At 47.0% G+C, this 21,168-nt stretch overlaps 1 protein-coding gene across 1 annotated transcript in view; it reads right to left on the minus strand.

Moving 5' to 3' along the window:
- The window catches only part of F9 (coagulation factor IX), a 427,131-nt gene that overhangs the window by 385,903 nt on the left and 20,060 nt on the right, over positions 1–21,168 (minus strand). The window contains exon 2 of the mRNA XM_069205987.1: positions 11,955–12,118. Coding sequence (XP_069062088.1) covers positions 11,955–12,118 — 164 coding nt within the window. The remainder of the gene's footprint in view (positions 1–11,954; positions 12,119–21,168) is intronic.

Below are 21,168 nucleotides of genomic sequence, written 5' to 3' on the forward strand. Positions count from 1 at the left end.
TGTGGGTTCCCCTAGGCCAGGGTGAGTTTAGTAGGCAAGGTCTGTTCTAAAGGCAGGCCATGTGGCACCCTACCCCACCTGTGCACAGTGCCAACTACACCTAGTCAGGCTCCTGTCACATCCATGTGTGCAGCAATCAGGCATAGCCTTGTGACCCATGTCCCTGGGATTGATTAGGGAACTCCAAGTGCACGGCGTAGTGCAGGGGGCTTCTGTGTCTGTAGTGTCCGCCAACGGTAGCGGTATTGCATGCACTCAACATGTCTTTCTTCTGTCTCCCCCCGCCCCTTTTTGTGGTCTCCCTGTTCTTGTGTGCATTAGCATCATCAGGCAGAGGAGCAGTGGCACCGGAGCAGGAGGGAGCTACATCCCACATGGCCCTGGAGGGCGACACAATGGAGTCTGATTTCACCAGTGGGACGGAGGGCGAGGGGAGCTCCACGGCGGGGACTGGAGCTGAGACCAGCAATATGGACTCCTCCTCTGATGGGAGCTCCCTTGCGGTGGCGGGCCCATCTGTGCCCCCGCATCTACAGGTACAGCTGCCACCCCCCCCCCACCAGCACCGCCCTTCCAGCACTCCCTCAGCGTGTGTCCCGTGCCCACTCACCCAGGAGGATGGGCATCTTCTTCGCCCCAGGCACCTCCGCCCCTGCCCCTGTCACCCCTGCTGCCCTCAGTGTTGAGGCCATTGACCTCCTCAGGTTCCTCCCTGTTGGGCAGTCTACCATTTTGAATGCCATCCAGGGTGTAGAGAGGCAGTTGCAACAAACCAATGCATACCTGGAGGGCATTCATTCTGGTCAGGCAGCCCATCAGCGAGCTTTTCAGGATCTGGCCTCAGCACTGATGACAGCCATTGTCCCTGTCTCTAGCCTTCCCGCTTCCTCCACCCAGACCCAAACCCCTGTACCCCAGTCCCTCATCAGCCCACCCACCACCACACCCCGCTGACGTGCAGTCACCACCCCCACTACCATTCACACATCCCCGGTGTCCTGTACCAGTGTGTCTGTGAGCCCACCTCCCAAGATACACAAATGCAGCCACACACCCACCCAACAGCCATCCACTTCATGACAACCCCTTCCATCTACCCGTCCCAGTGTTCCCAAAAAACATTTACTGTCCAACCTTGACCTCTTCCCCTCACCTCCCCCACCCTTTCAGTCTCCTAGAGCCGCCTCTCCAGGTCCCAAGCCAGCACCTCAGCCAAAACATCTGTGGGACCAGTGGTGACAGTAGTAACCGGCTTCTGGAGTGCGCCAGGCAGCAGGGCAGCCAGTGTGGCAAGGAGCCAGAGCACCGACAGTCCCCCACCTGTAAATCACAAAAAGTTGGCCACTTCCTGGCGGGAGAGAGGAAAGAAATCAGCCACCAAAACTGCTCCCAGAGGTACAGTTGGGAGTGTAGAGACAGCTGCGCCACCATCCAAGGTGGGGAAGGAGCACAGTAAAACTGGCAAGTCTGGGAAAATCTGCACGGTGGACAAGACCGCCACCAGCCCTGCTGCCCAGGACACCGCCGCCATCAGCCCCACCAGCCCCGCTGCCCAGGACACCGCCGCCACCAGCACCGCTTCCCAGGACACCGCCACCCCCAGCACCGCTGCCCAGGACACCGCCGCTTAGGACACCGCCACCACCAGCACCGCTGCCCAGGACACCGCCGCAACAAGCACCGCAGGCCAGTGAGCGCCAAAGATTCTGACGCTATTGAGGCTGCCACGAGCAGGATGAAGTACTCTGGGCACAAAGCCCCCTTCAGAACCAGTGGAGAAAGGCATCCACTACCTCTGTCCTTGGCAGGATGAAGCACTCTGGGTACAAAGCCCCCTCTAGAACCAGTGGAGAAAGGCATCCACTACCTCTGTCCTTGGTAGGATGAAGCACTCTGGGCACAAAGCCCCCTCCAGAACCAGTGGAGATTCACATCCACTACCTCAGTCCTTGGCAGGATGAAGCACTCTGGGCACAAAGTCCCCTCCAGAACCAGTGGAGAAAGGCATCCACTACTTCTGTCCTTGGCAGGATGAAGCACTCTGGGCACAAAGCCCCCTCCAGAACCAGTGGTGAAAGGCATTCACTACCTCTGTCCTTGGCAGTATGAAGTATTCTGGGCACAAAGCCCCCTCCAGAACCAGTGGAGATTCACATCCACTACCTCTGTCCTTGGCAGGATGAAGCACTCTGGGCACAAAGCCCCCTCCAGAACCAGTGGAGAAAGGCATCCACTACCTCTGTCCTTGGCAGCAGGATGAAGCACTCTGGGCACAAAGCCCCCTCCAGAACCAGTGGAGATTCACATCCACTACCTCAGTCCTTGGCAGGATGAAGCAATCTGGGCACAAAGCCCCCTCCAGAACCAGTGGAGAAAGGCATCCACTACTTCTGTCCTTGGCAGGATGAAGCACTCTGAGCACAAAGCCCCCTCCAGAACCAGTGGTGAAAGGCATTCACTACCTCTGTTCTTGGCAGTATGAAGTATTCTGGGCACAAAGCCCTCTCCAGAACCAGTGGAGATTCACATCCACTACCTCTGTCCTTGGCAGGATGAAGCACTCTGGGCAAAAAAGCCCCCTCCAGAACCAGTGGAGAAAGGCATCCACTACCTCTGTCCTTGGCAGTATGAAGCACTCTGGGCACAAAGCCCCCTCCAGAACCAGTGGAGATTCACATCCACTACCTCTGTCCTTGGCAGGATGAAGCACTCTGGGCACAAAGCCCCCTCCAGAACCAGTGGAGAAAGGCATCCACTACCTCTGTCCTTGGCAAGATGAAGCACTCTGGGCACAAAGCCCCCTCCAGAGCCAGTGGAGATTCACATCCACTACCTTTGTCCTTGGCAGGATGAGGCACTCTGGGCACAAAGTCCCCTCCAGAACCAGCGGAGAAAGGCATCCACAACCTCTGTCCTTGTCAGGATGAAGCACTATGGGCACAAAGGCCCCTCCAGAACTAGGGGAGAATGTTATCCACTTGAGAGACTGTGGCTTTGCACTCCCCAGGATTGAACAGTGGGCAAACCACCCACTGTAGAGACTTGAGAGGCTGTGGCTTTGCACTCCCCAGGATAAGGCAGTGGGCATGGAGCCCCCTCGTGGATCTGGCGTCGTGCACTCATCCGGCTGAGGTGCCTGTTTTTTTTTTCTATCTGATACCCCAGCAGTGTTCTCTCCGTCTTGTTCGGGTATCTTGTGTGGGTCTCGACCATGCCTTTTGGGCCCAGTAGTCCACGGACTATGATACCTTGGACTTGTATTCTTGGTGTATATATTTGTTTATGGTGCACATATCTTTAGATATGTATATATTTTTGATTACTGTATTTGAATATATTCCAATCATTTGACTCATTTCCTTTTGTCCTTGCATTCTTCAAGCAGGGGTTGAGGGGTGTAACTGTAATGTATTGTGACGTATTAGTGTGTGTGTTGTCGTGGGTGAGGGTGGCGGTGGGGATTTTGCGTGTTGCGTGTGTGTGTCACTGTTTTTTCCCTCCCCTGTGTCGTACGTGCAGTACTCGCCGTGGTCTTCGCCACCGGCGTTCGTGCTACTGGTAGAGGAGCAGGAAGGTAAAGGCTGGAGTTCCAGTTCCATGGCCTCCTGGTTCCTCGTAGGGTGTGTAGAGGTGAGCGTTTTCCCTTCCAAGTCCTGTTTTTGCTGTGTTTTTGTTCGCGGTGAATAATCCCCCGAAAAGGTGGTAGATTGGACTGGTGCAATTCTGTGGGCGGTACATTGTCTTCTTCCTTTCTGTTGGCGGTTACCGCCGCGGTGTTTGTTTGTACCGCCTTGATGGTTGGAGTGTTAAAGGGGCTGTCTATGTTGGCGGTTTCCACCACGGTCGTAATTCAATTTATTTTTCCACCAGGCTGTTGGCGGTTTTACCTCTGCTTTAACACCGACCGCCAGGGTAGTAATGACCACCTTAGTCTCCCACACCGCAGGCGATTCTGCCGCTCAAAATCCAGTAGTCTCATTAGAATAATAAGAGCCTACACTATTCTAATGAGTAGTCTCATTAGAATAATAAGAGCCTACGCAACAGTTTAGACTGGTTACATCTCAGAAAAATCCTACCATATTTTGAAACATAGGTTAAAAGCCAGTGGTCTATCCTATATAAACTGGTTAAATTAACCCCTGAATTATAGGAGACTACCCACCAGGTTATCATTAGTGGTCCTGCCAGACTGACTTAGCATCTACTCACATGCCAAGAGTTGGTAGATTGTTGAGAGGAGCAGAGACCACTATGTTTTCCTTCTGAGGGGACATCCTCTCTGGGCTGAAGTCCGATAACTATAACTGATCCTTCCCAAATAGTTGTGCATTGTGCTGTGCACCAAGAAACTCTAGAGGCAAGTTAGTTTTTTTTTAGCAGGTTTATATAGTGCACTCTCAATTTGGAGATATTGGAGTGCTTTACATGAGCACTAGTTACATCATACAAGGACACAGTCATCTTTTGTAGGCACAGGAGATTAAGGGGGTCATTCTGACCCCGGCGGGCGGCGGTTGCCGCCCGCCTGGCAGGAACTGCCATTTGGCCGTTCCGCGGTCAAAAGACCACTGCAGCCATTCCAACCTTCCCGCTGGGCCGGCGGGCGCTAACAATGTTAGCGCCCGCCGGACCAGCGTGAAGGGGGCCTGCAACACTGAAGCCGGCTCCGAATGGAGCCGGCGGTGTTGCAGGTGTGCGACGGGTGCAGTTGCACCCGTCGCGCTTTTCACTGTCTGCTAGGCAGACAGTGAAAAGCAGGCTGGGGCCCTGTTAGGGGTCCCCTGCACTGCCCATGCCAGTGGCATGGGCAGTGCAGGGGCCCCACCCGTTACCGCCAGCCTCTTCCTGGCTGTGACAACCGCCAGAAACAGGCTGGCGGTAAGGGGGTCAGAATCCCCATGGCGGCGCTGCTTGCAGCGCCGCCATGACGGATTCGCCCAGCCGGGGGAAATCCGGCGGGAAACCGCCGGACCCGGTTTTCTGACAGCGGCTTTACCGCCGCGGTCAGAATGGGCATGGATAGAACCGCCAGCCTGTTGGCGGTGCTTCCGTCATTCGCGGGGCCAGGGTCGGAATGACCCCCTAAGTGATTTTCCCAGAACAACAGGATGTTGTGACAACGTCAAGACTCCCTGTTCCCCGAACTAAAGTTGGAAGCTCTGGCCAGTACAAGTTGTTTCATGCTCTCATGCTGTGGCACATAGAAGTAACTTTAGAGTCATAGGCTGCTAGGAACATTCTAATTATGTTACAACTGTTCATTTTACTGTTGTTGGTAGCAGTATTTTTAAGCGTTTTTTAAATTATATTCTACTTTGTTATTACTCCTTACTAAACAACAAGATGAAACTGTTAAAATAAAATACTTTAAAAAAAATATTGCCCAATTTATGAAAAAGTCTCAGCGCTGCACTGCATTATACGGAAAGGTCAGGAATGCACTGTATTTAAAGCAATACAATTCCTGCCTTTTCCTCTGGGCTGGGCCCTTTGGCAGCCTAGCACCAATACAGTGTGGTGCAAGGATGCCTGCTTTTCAGCAGGTTTATTTTAGATGCACCAATACAATCATGACAAGCACATTTCTCTATTCATGTGTGCTCCGGAATGCAGCACACATGAAAGAGAAAGTAACCAGGAGAAATAACAATGTTTCTCCTCATTACGACTCTTCTGGGAAGGCACATCCAGTTCTGGTAAATATGGGAATGCGTCAAAAAATCCGTGAGTTGGTGCACAAACTGCTGCCATGCACCATGGAGAAGATTGTTTTTGTGCAGGAAGGGACTCCTTCCTGCACAAAAACAATCAATGATGCAATTTTCCCCTTATATGTGTGTTGCATTCTGCACCACACATTGAGAAAAAAACGGGGAGAAACTATTATATTTCACCCCGTTCCATCACTCTTATGTCACTCCTGGGGTGGCGTAGGCTTTTGACACACTGCCAGGTTTACAAAATCTAGTAAATCTTGGAATGGGTCAAAATCCTTGGATGTTACGTGTTAAAACCCATGCACCACCCATGGAAATGCCTCCCTGGGGCAAAAGTAAGGAAATGCAGTGACTTGCACTGCATTGCCTTACTCCACATCTATATACAATCAATCAATCAAAATATTTGTAGAGCGCGATATTCACCTGTGAGGGTCTCAAGGCGCGGGGGGAAATCAAGGGTGGGGGGAAGGGGGGATCACTGATCGAACAACCATGTCTTGAGGTTCTTTCTGAAGAGCAGGAGGTCTTTGGTTTTGCGAAGATTGGTGGGAAGGGAGTTCCAGGTTTTGGGGGTGAGGTAGGAGAAGGACCTGCCTCCTGTGGTGGTGCGTTGGATGCGGGGGACTGTGGCTAGGGCGAGGTCGGCTGATCGGAGGTTGCTTGTGGGAGTGTGGAAGTTCACTCTTTCGTTAATGTAGGTTGGGCCGGTGTTGTGGAGGGATTTGTGTGCGTGGATGAGGATCTTGAATGCGATTCTCTTGTCTATGGGGAGCCAGTGAAAGGATTTGAGGTGTGGTGAGATTCGTTCGTGGCGGGGGAGGCCAAGAACAAGGTGTGCGGCTGTGTTCTGGATTCTCTGGAGTTTGCGTTTAAGTTCGAGTGTGGTGCCGGTGTAGAGGGCGTTACCGTAGTCCAGTCTGCTGCTGATGAGTGCATGGGTGACTGTCTTCCTGGTCTCTGGGGGAATCCATTTGAAGGATTTTTTTAGAGTGCGGAGTGTGTGGAAGCAGGAGGAGGTTAGAGCATTGATTTGCTGTGTCATGGAGAGGGAGGGGTCTAGGATATTGCTGAGGTTGCGTGCGTGGTTTGCGGGGGTGGGTGCAGAGCCTAGGGCGGTGGGCCACCAGGAGTCGTCCCATGTGGTTTTGTTGGGGCCAAAGATGATGATCTCGGTTTTGTTGGAGTTGAGCTTGAGGTGGTTAGTGGTCATCCAGTTGGCGGTGTCGAGGAGAGAAGCATGTAGGTTGGTTTTGGTGGTGGTGGGGTTGCGGGTGAGGGAGAGGATGAGTTGGGTGTCATCTACATAGGAAAGGATAGTGATTCCGTGTGCTCGGAGGATGTTGGCTAGGGGGATCATGTAGATGTTGAAGAGTGTGGGGCTGAGGGAGGACCCTTGGGGGACTCCGCAGGTGATCTTGGTAGTGTTGGAGTGGAAGGGTGGAAGGCAGACTCTCTGGGTCCGGTCGGTGAGGAAGGAGGTGAGCCAGTCTAAGGCTTTGTGGCAAATTCCTATGTAGTGCATCATGTGCGGAGTGTGTAGTGGCAGACGGTGTCAAAGGCTGCGGAGAGGTCTAGGAGGATGAGTGCGACGGTCTCGCCTTTGTCGACTTTGCTCCTGATGTCGTCAGTGCATGCGATGAGGGCGGTTTCCGTGCTGTGGTTCTTGCGGAACCCGGATTGTGAGGGGTCAAGAGTGTTGTTTGCTTCGAGGAAGTGGGATAGGCAGGCATTGACTTGTTGAGGAAAGGGAGGAGGGGGATGGGGCGGGAGTTGGAGAGGATCTCTGGGTCGGCTTGTTTTTTTTTAGGAGAGCGGTGATTTCCGTGTGGTTCCAGGGGTCTGGGTAGGTGGAAAGAGGTGGAAAGAGGAGTTGATTATGTTGTGGAGTATGGGGGCGATGGTTGGGCTGACTTTGTTGTAGATGCGATGTGGGCAGGGGGTTAGAGGGGGATCCGGAGTGGATCAGTTTGGTTTCTTAATGTGTGGTGGGGGTCCAGGTGGAGAGTGTGGTGGGGGGGTCAAGAGTGGGTGTTGGGTTGGGTGAGTGAGGGGTGTGTGTGGTGGGAGTGTGGTGTGAAGCTATTGTAAAGGCTTTGCATGGCCTTGTAGATATGGGTCAGCAGCCTGCGCCGACGGTACATCACAAAATGTGATGCACCAGCGGTGGAGGCCGCTTGTTAATATGGGCATGATTTTGAATGATCATTGTGACCTTGACCTTTTGAAACTTTAAGGGACAGTCAGTAATCCAGAAAGCACATATGCCACACCTGCAGATATGCTCAGTCCCTGCTAAAGTGATGATGCACTGAACTCAGTCCTTGCACCCCTGGTAGGGATTGCAAACCTTGTAGATCTGAGCCAGAGTTCCAGTTTACTCAACAACACAGCTTTGTTTGGTTTTTAATATTATCTCTTTTATAATGCTTTTAGATCTGCTTTGTTCTCTTTCTCTTCATTCTTGCTTCTCTACCTGTTCGTCTGCACTATGTTCTTGGTTACTGTTAGACTTTTCATCCTTGGCGTGGTCTCCCTTAACTTTTTGCCTCTGTTCCCCAGGTTGTTGATGTGTGCTGGACTCTGATTTTATTGCTATTGTTACTCTGGGCACTTTACCACTGCTAACCAGTGCTAAAGTGCAAGTGCTCCTGTTTAAAATGTGTACGTAATTGGTTCTCCATGATTGGCATATTTGTTTTACTGTTAAGTCCCTAGTAAAGTGCACTAGAGGTGCCCATGGTCTGTAAATCAAATGCTACTCGTGGGCCTGCAGCACTGGTTGTGCCACCCACATAAGTAGCTCTGTAATCATGTCTGAGACCTGCCACCGCAGTGTCTGTGTGTGTATTTTTACACTGTAAATTCGACTTGGCAAGTGTACCCACTTGCCAGGCCTAAACCTTCCCTTTTCCTACATGTAAGGCACCCCTAAGGTAGGCCCTAGGTAGCCCCAAGGGCAGGGTGCAGTGTATGGATAAGGTAGGACATATAGTAATGTGGTTTATATGTCCTGACAGTGAAATACTGCTAAATTCGTTTTTCACTGTTGCAAGGAATGTCTCTCTCATAGGATAATATGGGGGCTACCTTTAAATATGATTAAAGCGTAGATTCCCCTAGAGAGTAGATGGACATGTGGAGTTTGGGGTCCCTGAGCTCACAATTTAAAAATACATCTTTTAGTAAAGTTGATTTTAAGATTGTGCGTTTGAAAATGCCACTTTTAGAAAGTGAGCATTTTCTTGCTTAAACCATTCTGTGACTCTGCCTTGTTTGTGGATTCCCTGTCTGGGTCAGTTTGACAGTTGGGTTGTTTTTCACCTCACACCAGACAGTGACACAAAGGGAGCTGGGGTGTAACCTGCATTTCCTGATTAGCCATCTCTGCTAGGAGGGAGGGGTGGAGTGGTCACTCTCATCTGAAAGGACTGTGCCTGCCTCTGACAATGCCGGGTCCAACCCCCTGGTGTGTGTCTGAGGCCTTGCCTGGGCAAGGCAGGATTTCACAAGTAGGTGTGAGTCCCCTTTGAAGAAAGGTGACTTCAAAGACTAAAATGGGTATAAGAAGGGCACCCAAATCTACAGACTTTAGAAACACTTCTGGAACCAAGAGGAACCTCTGCCTGGAGAAGAGCTGTTAGCTGAGGAAGGAGTGCTGCCCTGCCTGTGACTGTGCTTTGTGGAGCTTTCCTGCAGTGCTGCTTCTGCCAGAGTAAGAGGGCAAAGACTGGACTTTGTGTGCCTTCCATCTTGAGAAGAAATCTCCAAGGGCTTGATCTAGAGCTTGCCTCCTGTTGTTTGAAGTCTCAGGGACAGCAAAGACTTCTCTCTGCCAGCACCTGGAGTCTCTGGAGAGACTCCTACTCTGCCCTGTGGTGCCCATCCAGTTCCTGGGACCCTGAAAGGAGAAGCTGGCAGCCTAAGGACAAGAAAATCCACGTACAGAGCGCTGTGCGGGGAAAAGATCGACGCGAATCCGATCTGCGGCTGAAAAACGACGCGCCGCCAACTCCACAGCTGAGAAACGACGCTCGCCGGAAACGCGACCGAAGAATCGACGCACGGAGCAGGAGAAACGACGCGCAGCATCGCTGACGGAGGCTGGGAGATCGCAACCTGCGCGGCGGGATCTGCAACTCATCGTGCGGCTGAATTTTTGACTCGAGTACCGCCGTGCGGAGTTATTTTTTGACGCACACCAGGTACATTTTCACTCTAGCAGCGCTAGTGTGTTTTTAAAACTACTTAAAGACTCTTTTTGATTTTTAATTAATAACTTGACTTGTGTATGGTGGATTTTTGTCGTTTTGGTCTTGTTTTGTTTAGATAAATATTTCCTATTTTTCTAAACCTGTATGTGTCATTTTGTAGTGTTTTCATTGAGTTACTGTGTGTGTTGGTACAAATACTTTACGCCTAGCACTCTGAGGTTAAGCCTACTGCTCTGCCAAGCTACCAAGGGGGTAAGCAGGGGTTAGCTGAGGGTGATTCTCTTTTACCCTGACTAAAGTGAGGGTCTTTGCTTGAACAGGGGGTAACCTGACTGTCAACCAAGGACCCCATTTCTAACAGTTACCGATTTTGTGTTCTCTCCACCATTGTTTTCCAGTTACCTTAGTTATTCTATGCATTCACCTATTTCCTTCCCACTCCTCTTATCAATGTTTCCCCTCTTACCATTTGCTCTTAACATTGAAAGTTTTCAGAATGGCTACCTGTATTTAACGCCTAACGTTTTGTTTCGTTCAATTGCACAGTGTTCATCATGTTTACTGTTTACCTTCATGTTGGCAACTGTATCTGCTAATTCGTCCCTTGACTTCGTTATTATCTATTTTATTGATGGTCTTTGATTCTCACTATTTTTCTCCTCTACAGGTGCTATAGAATTCTAGTGTTTTCTTCATCGCTAGTCTTTCTAATTTGGACATTTCCTTTCTTTCTTTGTCAAATGTAAAAGCTCCTTAAGGTTACCTACTGTTTTTTTTTTAAAGTCCACACGTTTTTTCTCTCTAATATCTCACTCTCTCTGTATAAGCTTTGTGTCCTGTTCCCTTTCCAAATACTCATAACTCCTCCTGTCCACATTTATGTACATTTTATAAATCCTTTTAATATGCTTTCAGTCTATCCTTTGCTTTTAACTTTCATTAAACCCTTTGACAAATCTGCATCCATTAATACATTTAGGGGCAGATTTATGAAAAGTTGCACTGTACCTAGTGCAGCGCCACTTTTCTTGCACTCCTTAGCGCCCCCCTAACGCTACCATGTGTGCGCCGCATTCAAAATAAAGAGCACCATGGCAGTAGTCAGAGAGACTGGAGTCATCATTTTTGGCGCTAGTCCGGTGCTTTGTAGGATTATCATAAAAAATTATGACACTAACCCTGCAAAGCACTCAGAGGCCCACGGAACACAACAGGAGACTCTTTTGCCGATGATAGATTTCTTTGTGCCATTTAAAAAAAAAAACTAGTGCCGGAATGCCTCCCTTGCATATATTATGCCTGCACCAGGCATAATGTGGCACAAGGGGTTACAAAGTGGTGCAATGCAAGCATTGTGCCACTTTGAAAATGTGGTGCATCGTTTTTGGCCCTCTAATGCCACATTAGCATAACAAAATTATGCTAATGTGGCGTTAGAATGGTGCTAGGCCCACAGAAATCTGGGCCTTAATATTTGCACATTTAGGAATTTGTGTTTATTAAACTTAGCTTCATGTGTGTATCTGTTAGTAAAAAATACGAAATATCCATTATATGTGTATTCTCAAAATGTATAAAGGATTACCAGCTTTTTCAACTATTTTGATCAAAGTACCACGGCTAATAGTATGTCTCAGTATGTGGGTGCATTTATCAGCACTATGTTGTATCACTTTCCTTACATGTTAGGGATACACAAGATACTTTGACATGCTATAGGCTATCCAAAGTATGCTGGACTCTCAATAATATTATATGTACTCAGTTTGTGTACATGTATTCAACATGATGAGCAATCAAACTCATTAAACGACTTTCAAAGCATATTGTCGCAGTGGACATTTAAAAACAAACATATGTTATTTCTTAATATATATTTAATTGTTGCAAATTGTATTGTTAAATATAATTCTCTGTGTTTTATTTTTTTGCATTTTAGCTATGCCATGTACACATACTGGCCTCATCGAAGACCCTTCCCTCACTTGTTTATGTATATATGTAAAATACAGATACTTACAGTTTTCTCAGTGTTCTCAAAAACCTCTCGTGCTTCTTCAAAACTGCAGCGCTCTTCTGCACATTCTCTTTCCAGGTTTCCAGCCACAAACTCCTCAAGTCTCCCTGTATTGTATCTTTTGTGCCTCTGCAAAACATTACTTGCATATTTGTTCGTGATGAACACTGAAATGGAAAGAATAACTGTTGGTAAATATAACTATACACTTGCCATTAAATGTTGTTACACGAAACTGGTCCACAAAACACAAATTGTATGATGAAAGTGAACAAATGCAATAACAATGTAATTATAACAAGTAATAGAAGTTGAAACAAATTGGTGGATGTCTCCAGAAGTGATCTAATTTTCAGAGGGTTTGAGTCCACTACTGATACCCCTTTCTGCATTTGAAGTAGGCAAACTTCTAAGGAAAGTCTCTCTTGTTTGGAAAATCCTGCCTTGCCCAGGCCAGGCCCCAGACACACACACCAGGAGGTTGGAGACTGCACTGTATGAGGGCAGGCACAGCCCACTCAGGTGTAAGTGACCACTCCTCCCCTCCAGCCCAGATGGCTCATCAGTATATGCAGGCTGCACCCCAGTTCCCTTTGTGTCACTATCTAGGGGAGAGGTGCAAACAGCCCAACTATCAAACTGACCCATACAGGGAATCCACAAACAAGCAGAGTCACAGAATGGTTTAAGCAAGAAAATGCCTTCTTTCTAAAAGTGGCATTTTTAAACACACAGTCCAAAACAACCTTTACCAAAAGATGCATTTTGTAAATTGTGAGTTCAGAGACCCTAAACTCCAAATTTCTATCTGCTCCCAAAGGGAATCTACACTTTAATAATACTTAAAGGCAGCTCCAATATTAACCTATGACATAGATAGGCCTTGTGCAATGAAAATCACATTTGGCAGTATTTCACAGTTTGGACATATAAAACACAATAGTATATGTCCTACCTTAAACATACACTGCACCCTGCCCATGGGTCTACCTAGGGCCTACCTTCGGGATGCCTTACAGGTATCAAAAGGGAAGGTTTAGGCCTGGCAAGTGGGTGCACTTGCCAAGTCGAATTGGAAGTTTTAAACTACACACACAGACACTGCAGTGGTAGGTCTGAGCTATGTTTGAAGAGCTACTCATGTGGCACAACCAGTGCTGCAGGCCCACTAGAAGCATTTGGCTTACAAGCCCTGGGCACCTCTTGTGTACTGTACTAGGGACGTACTAATATATCAAATATGCCAATCATTGAAAGCCAACTACACATACATTTTACATAGGAGCACTTATACTTTAGCACTGGATAGCAGTGGTAAATTGCCCAAAGTATCAAAAACAGCAAAAAACAGAGTCCAGCACACATCAGCAACCTGGGAAACAGAGGCAAAAAATTAGGGGAGACCATCCCAAGGATGCCAAGTCTAACAGTGGGCTGCTACTGCTCAAACAGCCAGGTCTTTAGAAGTCTCCTGAAGGTAAGGAGGTCTTTGGTTTGACACAGGTGGGTGGAAAGAGTGTTCCAAGTCTTAGCGGCGAGGTGCGGGAATGATACGCCGCCGGTTGTAGTTCTGCGGATGCATGGGACAGTTGCGAGGGCGAGGTCGGTGGTGCGGACTCGTCGGGTGGGGGTGTAGAAGGAGAGCCGTCTGTTGAGGTATTCTGGTCTGGTGTTGTGCAGTGCCTTGTGAGCGTGGGTGAGGAGTTTGAAGGTGATTCTCTTGTTGACGGTTAGCCAGTGCAGGTATCTCAGATGGCCTATGATGTGGCAGTGGCGGGGGATGTACAGGATGAGGTGTACGGAGGAGTTCTGGATGCGTTGCAGCCTCTTCTGGAGTTTGACCATGGTTCCTGCAGATAGGGCAATGCCGTAGCCCAGTTTGCTGCTTACGAGGGCTTGGGTGACTTTTCTTCTGGTTTTGGTGGGGATCCATTTGTAGATCTTTCTGAGCATGCCGGGGTGTTGAAGCAGGAGGAGGAGATGGCATTGGCTTGCTGGGTCATGGATAATGAGGAGTCCAAGGTGAATCCTAGGTTGTGTGCGTGGTTGGTGGAAGTCGGAGCGGATCCGAGAGTGGCAGGCCACCAGGAGTCAACCCATGTGGAGGGGGTGGAGCCGAAGATAAGGACTTCCATCTTGTCGGAATTGAGTTTGGGGCAGCTGTTCTTTATCCATTTGGCAATGACCTTCATTCCTTTGTGGAGGTAGGACTTGGCAGAGTCCTAGGTGAGGGAGAGGATCACCCGGGTGTCATCGGCGTATGAGATGTTGTTGAGGTTGTGGGATCAGGCGATGTTAGCGAGCGGGCCATGTAAATGTTGAAGAGGTTCGGGCTGTGAGACAAACACTGGGGTAATCCACAGATGATTTTGGTGGCTTCGGAGCGGAATGGGGGGGAGGCGGACTCCCCGAGTTCTGCTGGTGAGAAAGGAGGTGACCCAGTCCAGGGCTCTGTCACCGATTCCTGCATTGCTGCGGCATGTGCGTAGGGTGTGGTGGCAGATGGTGTCACTCAGTGCAGCACCACTTTTCTTGCCTCTTTTTAAGGTCCGCTCTGAGTAGGCATTCAAAGTGCCCAAAAAAATGACTCAAAGAAATCTCTTTGTGCCATTTTTTCACCCCCCCTAGTGGGGGACACCCCCTTTGCATACATTATGCCTGGTGCAGGCATGATGTAGCTTTAAGGGTTACAAAGTGGTGCAAGACATGCATTGAGCCACTTTGTAAATTTAGCACAGCGATTTTGGCCATGTTGGGTCACATTAACATAAACCAAAATGATGCTAATGTGTCGCGAAGAGGTGCTGGGGGCTCTTAAATCTGCCCCAAATTGTAGTCCAATGGCGTTCAAAAAATGACCTTTAGACTAAGGACTTCATTTAGAGTGGGGCAGTAATGGAACAGCCACCAAATATTGAAGGTTGCCCATGTGCCATCTTCTTGCGACATGTGCTTAAGTTAAATTATGGGGGTAGTTGTTTTCCTGCTGCAGCTCCGCATTGTGGAAAAGTATTGGTTGTTCCCTTAAATGCCATCCTATTTTCCTTTTCTTTGTCAGTGATACAAGCCACTTGCTAGAAGAACATTCCCAGGTCACCTGGGACATTAGATCTCATGAAAAAGTGTCTATCGTTCTGGAAGACACCATGCCATTGTGGGCCTACAACCACTGTTTCTTTCTCCAATGCTGCTCCACCCATACAGACAGGAGTAGCTGAAAATATGACTTCACTGACATGCTGAGACACTTTTGATATGGCTGATCAGAATTGGTTGGGACTGCAGTGGCATTAGCTCCCTCCCCTGGCTGACCTTTTTGTCTTTCTCTTGGAACAATACAGTATGCTCTCAAGCAGGAGCAGACTACAGGCTGTAGGCAGTACAAGTCAATAAATGTCCACGAGTCAGGGTATTATGCTGTCTCTCAAAGAAATCTTGGAGTGAAGAAGATGCCCTGAGTGAGAAAAGGTGCCACCAGAAAAGTAGAACATAATATCCTCGGCTTAACGTACAAGATTTCCATTGTTGCTTCTCTCAAAAACATCATAATACTTTAGTGTCTTTAATAATGCTCGTGTTCTTGGTCAGTTATCAGATATGTGCATATTTATCATACTTATTTTCACAGATTTTTATGGATTGGCATCCCCTAAGACACTAGGGAGAAATCCTCTGGTTCTGCCCAGTATGGGCTTGTATTGTTTCAGATAGGGTGACATCTTGTCACTAAAATTGCTAAATCAAAGAGTAATACACTAAAGCAGTCCTGGCACCAATAACTTTGTCCAGTCCTGTGATTTTCATGGGTTTCTGACAGAGTCTTATGATGATGCCCATGGCAAGGTCTGGGAAATCTTGACACACGCTCAGTCAGTGAAACAGTAACAACACGAGGATAGCAGTCGCAGTTTTATTAAAAATAGTACAGATTTTTCCACTAAAAGTAATTTCGGGGCTTCAAATGTTTCTATGGAGAATATTTGCACAATTACTTAGTGTAGACAAATTCTATTCAGGGCATTTGTTGAGACCTAATCATAGTACTTCGATAATATAGAATGCGTTCAACAAAACCAACATGGTATTACGGTATGGTTTGAGGTTGCTGACCTACAACTGATACACTTATTGAAAAAGCTGTTAACTGCTTAGACCTGGCTTCAATCCATTTCAGAAGTCAATGAGGCCTCACACTGAAATAGACAGACCAAAAATGTGCACATGCAATTATAATAATGATTTATAGCAACATTCTCTTTATTTCAATTTCCTTTTTTTTTCTTTTTTTTTTAGAAAGTATACAATGGCAGCATGATGTGGGTACAAAAAAACAATGTACAGGCAATAGCAATTCTTCATTAGGTACCTGCAGTAGCCCGATATATCAAATCCGATCATCAGGTAGCACAGCACACATCAATTCACAGACCATCTTGCATAAAGCTTTCGCAGAAGACTGAAAAATCATTCAGACAAGGACACTGCTTCTTCATCCATCATAGCTATTCCATAATATTTACTCCAGGGACCCCAAATTTTATCATATTTCTTGGGACAACCTCTGGCTTTACATGTGACTTCCACTGGTGCCATGTACATGTCCACCCCTCTTCGCCACTCCTCAAGGGTGGGTAGGTCAGGTACTCCTCAGTGTGAAAGAAGTAGCCCTCTCCCTCCCCACATCTTAAGCAGTTTGGTGTTTCGGCCCTCCAAAATTTGTGGAGTCTAGATCTGTCATAATAAACTCTATGTAGGATCTTGAACTGCATAAGATGCAATCATGACTTAATCGCCACCACTGTCAGGTGCACTAGGGCTGCTTCCCTGTCCTTACTCTCTAGCTCTCTCACGTCTCTGTTCCACATTTCCTTTAGATTTGCAGATTGTCAGGTATATTATTGTTTCTGGTCTTGTAAGTGTAGGAGACTGCCTGCTGTAACAATTCACCCTGCAGCAATCTCCCTTCTAATGGGGCATATTCTGGTACATCTGTTATGTCAATCGCCTTAGCTCGCTGTGCCTTCTTCAATTGCCAATACTTATAATGTTGCATAGATGTAAGATGATAGTCCCGCTGTAGGGAGCTAAAAGGAACGAAGACCCCATTTTCAAGACGATCATCAAATTTGGAAATCCCAATGAGATCCCATATTCAGAAGCCTTTCAGTTTATGAAACTCTTTGATTCTTGTCACCAGCCACAACCATGTCTTCCTGATATGTCTCCCCACCCTCCAATGCATCTCTCAGGCTTGTTCCAGGCCTCAATAGCCACTTGTAATAACTTATCCTGCACTGCTGCTTACCATCTTGTACCTGTCTTCTGTGCGATGTGAACTTACACTGCTGCCACATTGTGTTTATGTGTGTGTTTACACACCGGTTTGGACTGCAGATGCTGTCAATGTTCTGTGCATGTGAGGGAAGCTTGGATTGTTTCTGGCCAGATCAGTATGTATTCTATGGGTATGTGTGTGACAATACAGGGTCATTAAGCACTATTGTGGGTGGACAGGACAAGTCTATTCAAGTGTAAATGAGGCAGTGCTAGCTCTGCCACCAATCAAGCCATTTAATGGCCCATTAAGGCACATCAATTCATAGCCAATCTCCCATTGTGGGTGTCTATTTAGAAGGGATGTATGATGGAACAATGCATACGTGAACCAAGCATGCCTGAGCAACGGAGTCAGAATAATGACTGCATTGTTTCCATGCATGCCATTACCATGCATGCCTTCACGATTTTATGTTGTCAAAGCATGCATAGTAAAGGCATGTGTGGGAAGGGCATGTGTGGTTGTAGCATGCGACCCCCCAACTGCCCTAAAACATAGCTACCTGACCCCCACCCACCCTAAAAGCATATCAACCACAACACCCCCACCCGCCATAAATACTTATCTACCCTGCTCCCCACTCACCCTAAAAAAATAACTACCCGACTCCCCACCTGCCCTAAAAAAATAACTACCCCAACCCCCCACCACCTCCCTAAAAACATAACTACCCTGACCCACACCAGCCCTGAAAAACATAAGTACCATGACCTGTCCACCACCCATCCTAAAAACATAACTACTCCCACACCGCCCCTTAAAAAAATAACTACCTCGACCCCCAACCTTCCCCTTAAAAAAAATAACTCTACCAACCCCCGCCCACCCCTAACAACTACTCCCCAGCCCCACTTACCTAACTGCATTTTTTCCAGATGCACTCTCCCTCTTTCTCTGCCTCAACCACACATGTGTGTTGTTCAGCACATGCGTGGTTAAGGCAGAGAAAGAGGGAGTCGTTCTGGTAAGCGTGGTGACGGCTTTGCGGTAAAGGTGTCTGGTTGTATTTGCCACCTTGTAAGTGATGTTTCCCATCTAGATGGAATGCACAAAGCCCAGCTGTTACCCAACCCAGTCATATATTCAGAGGCAGGCAGAGGCACAGAATGGTTAAAGTAAGAAAATTATAACTGTCTAAAAATTGCATTTTCAGACTTACAATTTAAAATGCGACTTCACTGTAAGATGTGATTTTAAATTGTAAGTACAGAGGGACCAAACTCCACATTTCTATCTTTTCCCAGTTGGGAGTTACACGTAAAAGATGTTTTAATGTATCCTATGGGAGCAATAGGGCTTGCAATAGTGAAAAACAAATGTAAGAGTTTTTCACTATCTGGGAATGTGAAACTTAAAAGTACATGTCCAATTTTTTAACTAGGTCTACCTTATGGGTGACTTACATGTAATAAAAAGGAAGGTTTGGACCCAGTAAGGGGGTGCATTGGGTTCATGCTAAAATGGAGAAATATAATATCAAGATATGCTGCTATGCCTGGAGTAATTTTGCACACTTCGTTTCGTTATTATCATTTGTGAATAAAACAAAGAAGAACTGGAAATCTTCGTTCCTTCTGGGTTTCCATTCAATTGTGACAATATTTTGATAAAAATATTTAAACTTTAAAACATGGTTTAAAGAATGGTAAATATGGATTACATGACTTAGGGACATCGATATGGCAGTGCACCTGGGGACTGACGCACCTTTGGGCACCAGCAGAATGGGCCATTTCTAACAATATGGAAGTTGCAGACTATGTTGCAGGAGGTTGAGGAGTGTTGGGGACAGCTGAGAGATCTAGATGTCACCCCAATGAGGGGTCCCAGTTACTTTGCATGCACGAGCGCCGATGGGCACCTAGCTACACCACTGAATGACCATTCATAACAGCTAGTAATGTAAGACTGGCAATTCTCGTTACAGCAACAGCAGCTTGAGGTGCTCTTCACGCTAAAAATATCCTCCTTGTGGCCTCCTCCAAAATGAGAGGAACTCTGCTCCAAACGTAAGAAGGTAACTTTCAAGTGGGACTTACCTGGTTCCGGCATCCAGCACATACTCTATAGCAGTAAGGCTGAACTTGTGATTTTTCCTTATTCTCCAGATGACCGCAAGAGACACCCTCCCTACTGTTGCACAGACTGGAATGGAAATGCTATACTTAGCACCTCTGAAGTCCAAAGTTTTCCCTACTGTTACTTAGAATGGAATGGGAATAGTAAAATTAACTCATCCGAAGTTCAACACTTATTCTATTGTTGCACAGACTATGGTGGACATAGTAAATGTAACCCATCTGAAGTTCAATGCATTCTCTACTATTTCTTAGGACGGAAGGGATAGTAAATAGAACCTCTCTGAAGTCCAACACTTTCCCTACTGTTGCACAGACTGGAGTGGAAATAGTAAATCTTACTATTCTGAATTTCATCACTTTCACTACTATTGCTTAAAATGGAGTAGAATTAGTAAATCTTACCTCTCTGAAGTCCAACACGTTTCCTACAGTTACTCCGACTAGAGTGGGAATAGTAAATGTAACCCCTCCAAAGCCCAATGATTTCTTTAGTATTGCTGGGGATAGTAAATTAAACCTCTCCAAAGTTCAAGACGTCCCCTACTGTTGCACAGACTAGAGGGGAAATAGTAAATTCTTCCCCTCCAAAGTCCACATTTTTACTACTGATGCACAGACTGAAGTGGGAATACAACCACACCTCTCCCAAGTCCAGATCTTTCCCTACTGTTGCACAGTCTGGAGTGGAAATATTAAACTTTAACCCTCCGAAGTCCAGTGCTTTCCCAACTGTTACTTTGAAAGGAGTGGGAATAGTCAGATTAACCTGATGTGAAGTGCAATACTTTCCTTTCAGTTGCACAAACTGGCACTGGAATAGTAACTCTTACATATTTGAAGTCCAGCAGTTTCCCTTCTGTTACACAGACTGGAGTGGGAATAGTGAATTTAACTCCTTTGATGTATAACGCTTTCCCTAATATTGCTTAGAAAGTAGTGGGGATAGTATATTGAACCCCTCCAAAGTACATTTTCCTTACTGTTGAACAGACTGGAGGGGAAATTGTAAATCCTATCTCTCCAAAGTCCAACGCGTTCCCTACTTTTGCACAGAGTGAGATTTAGAATAGTAAATTTATCCCCTCTGAAGTCATATGCTTTTCCTGCTATTGCACAGAATGGAATGGCAATAGTAAATGTAACCCCTTTGAAATCCAATGACTTCCCAACTATTGCTTAGAATGAGGTGGGATAGTACATTCAACCCCTCCGAAGTCCAACACTTTCCCTTCAGTTGCACAGACTGGAGGAGAAGTATTAAATCTTACCCCTCAAAGCCTTAAGCATTCCATACTATTGCAGAGACTGGAGTGGAAAACGTGTATTTAACCACTCAAAAGTCAATTTCTTGCACTACTATTGCATAGACTAAAGTGGGAATAGTAAAACCACTCCGAAGTCCAAAACCTTCCCTTCAGTTGCACAGATTGGAGTAGGATTAGTAAATCTTACCGCTCTGAAGTCCAATGCTTTCCCTACTGTTACTTAGGATAGAGTGGGAATAGTAAAATTAACCCCTCTGTAGTCCAACACTTTCTGTTCTGTTGCACAGATGGGCATTAAATAGTATATGCTACCTCTCTGAAGTCATATGCTTTTACTACTTGTGCACAGACTGGAATCGCAATAGTAAATGTAACCCCTTTGAAGTCCAATGCCTTCCCAACTATTGCTTAGAATGAGATGGGATAGTAAATTCAACCCCTCCAAAGTCCAACACTTTCCCTTCTGTTGTACAGACTGGAGGGGAAGTAGCAACTCTTTCCCCTCCAGAGTCTAGCGCTTTCCCTACTATTGC

Source organism: Pleurodeles waltl, chromosome 2_1 (assembly GCF_031143425.1).
Source record: "Pleurodeles waltl isolate 20211129_DDA chromosome 2_1, aPleWal1.hap1.20221129, whole genome shotgun sequence".
Taxonomy (NCBI): Eukaryota; Metazoa; Chordata; class Amphibia; order Caudata; family Salamandridae; genus Pleurodeles; species Pleurodeles waltl.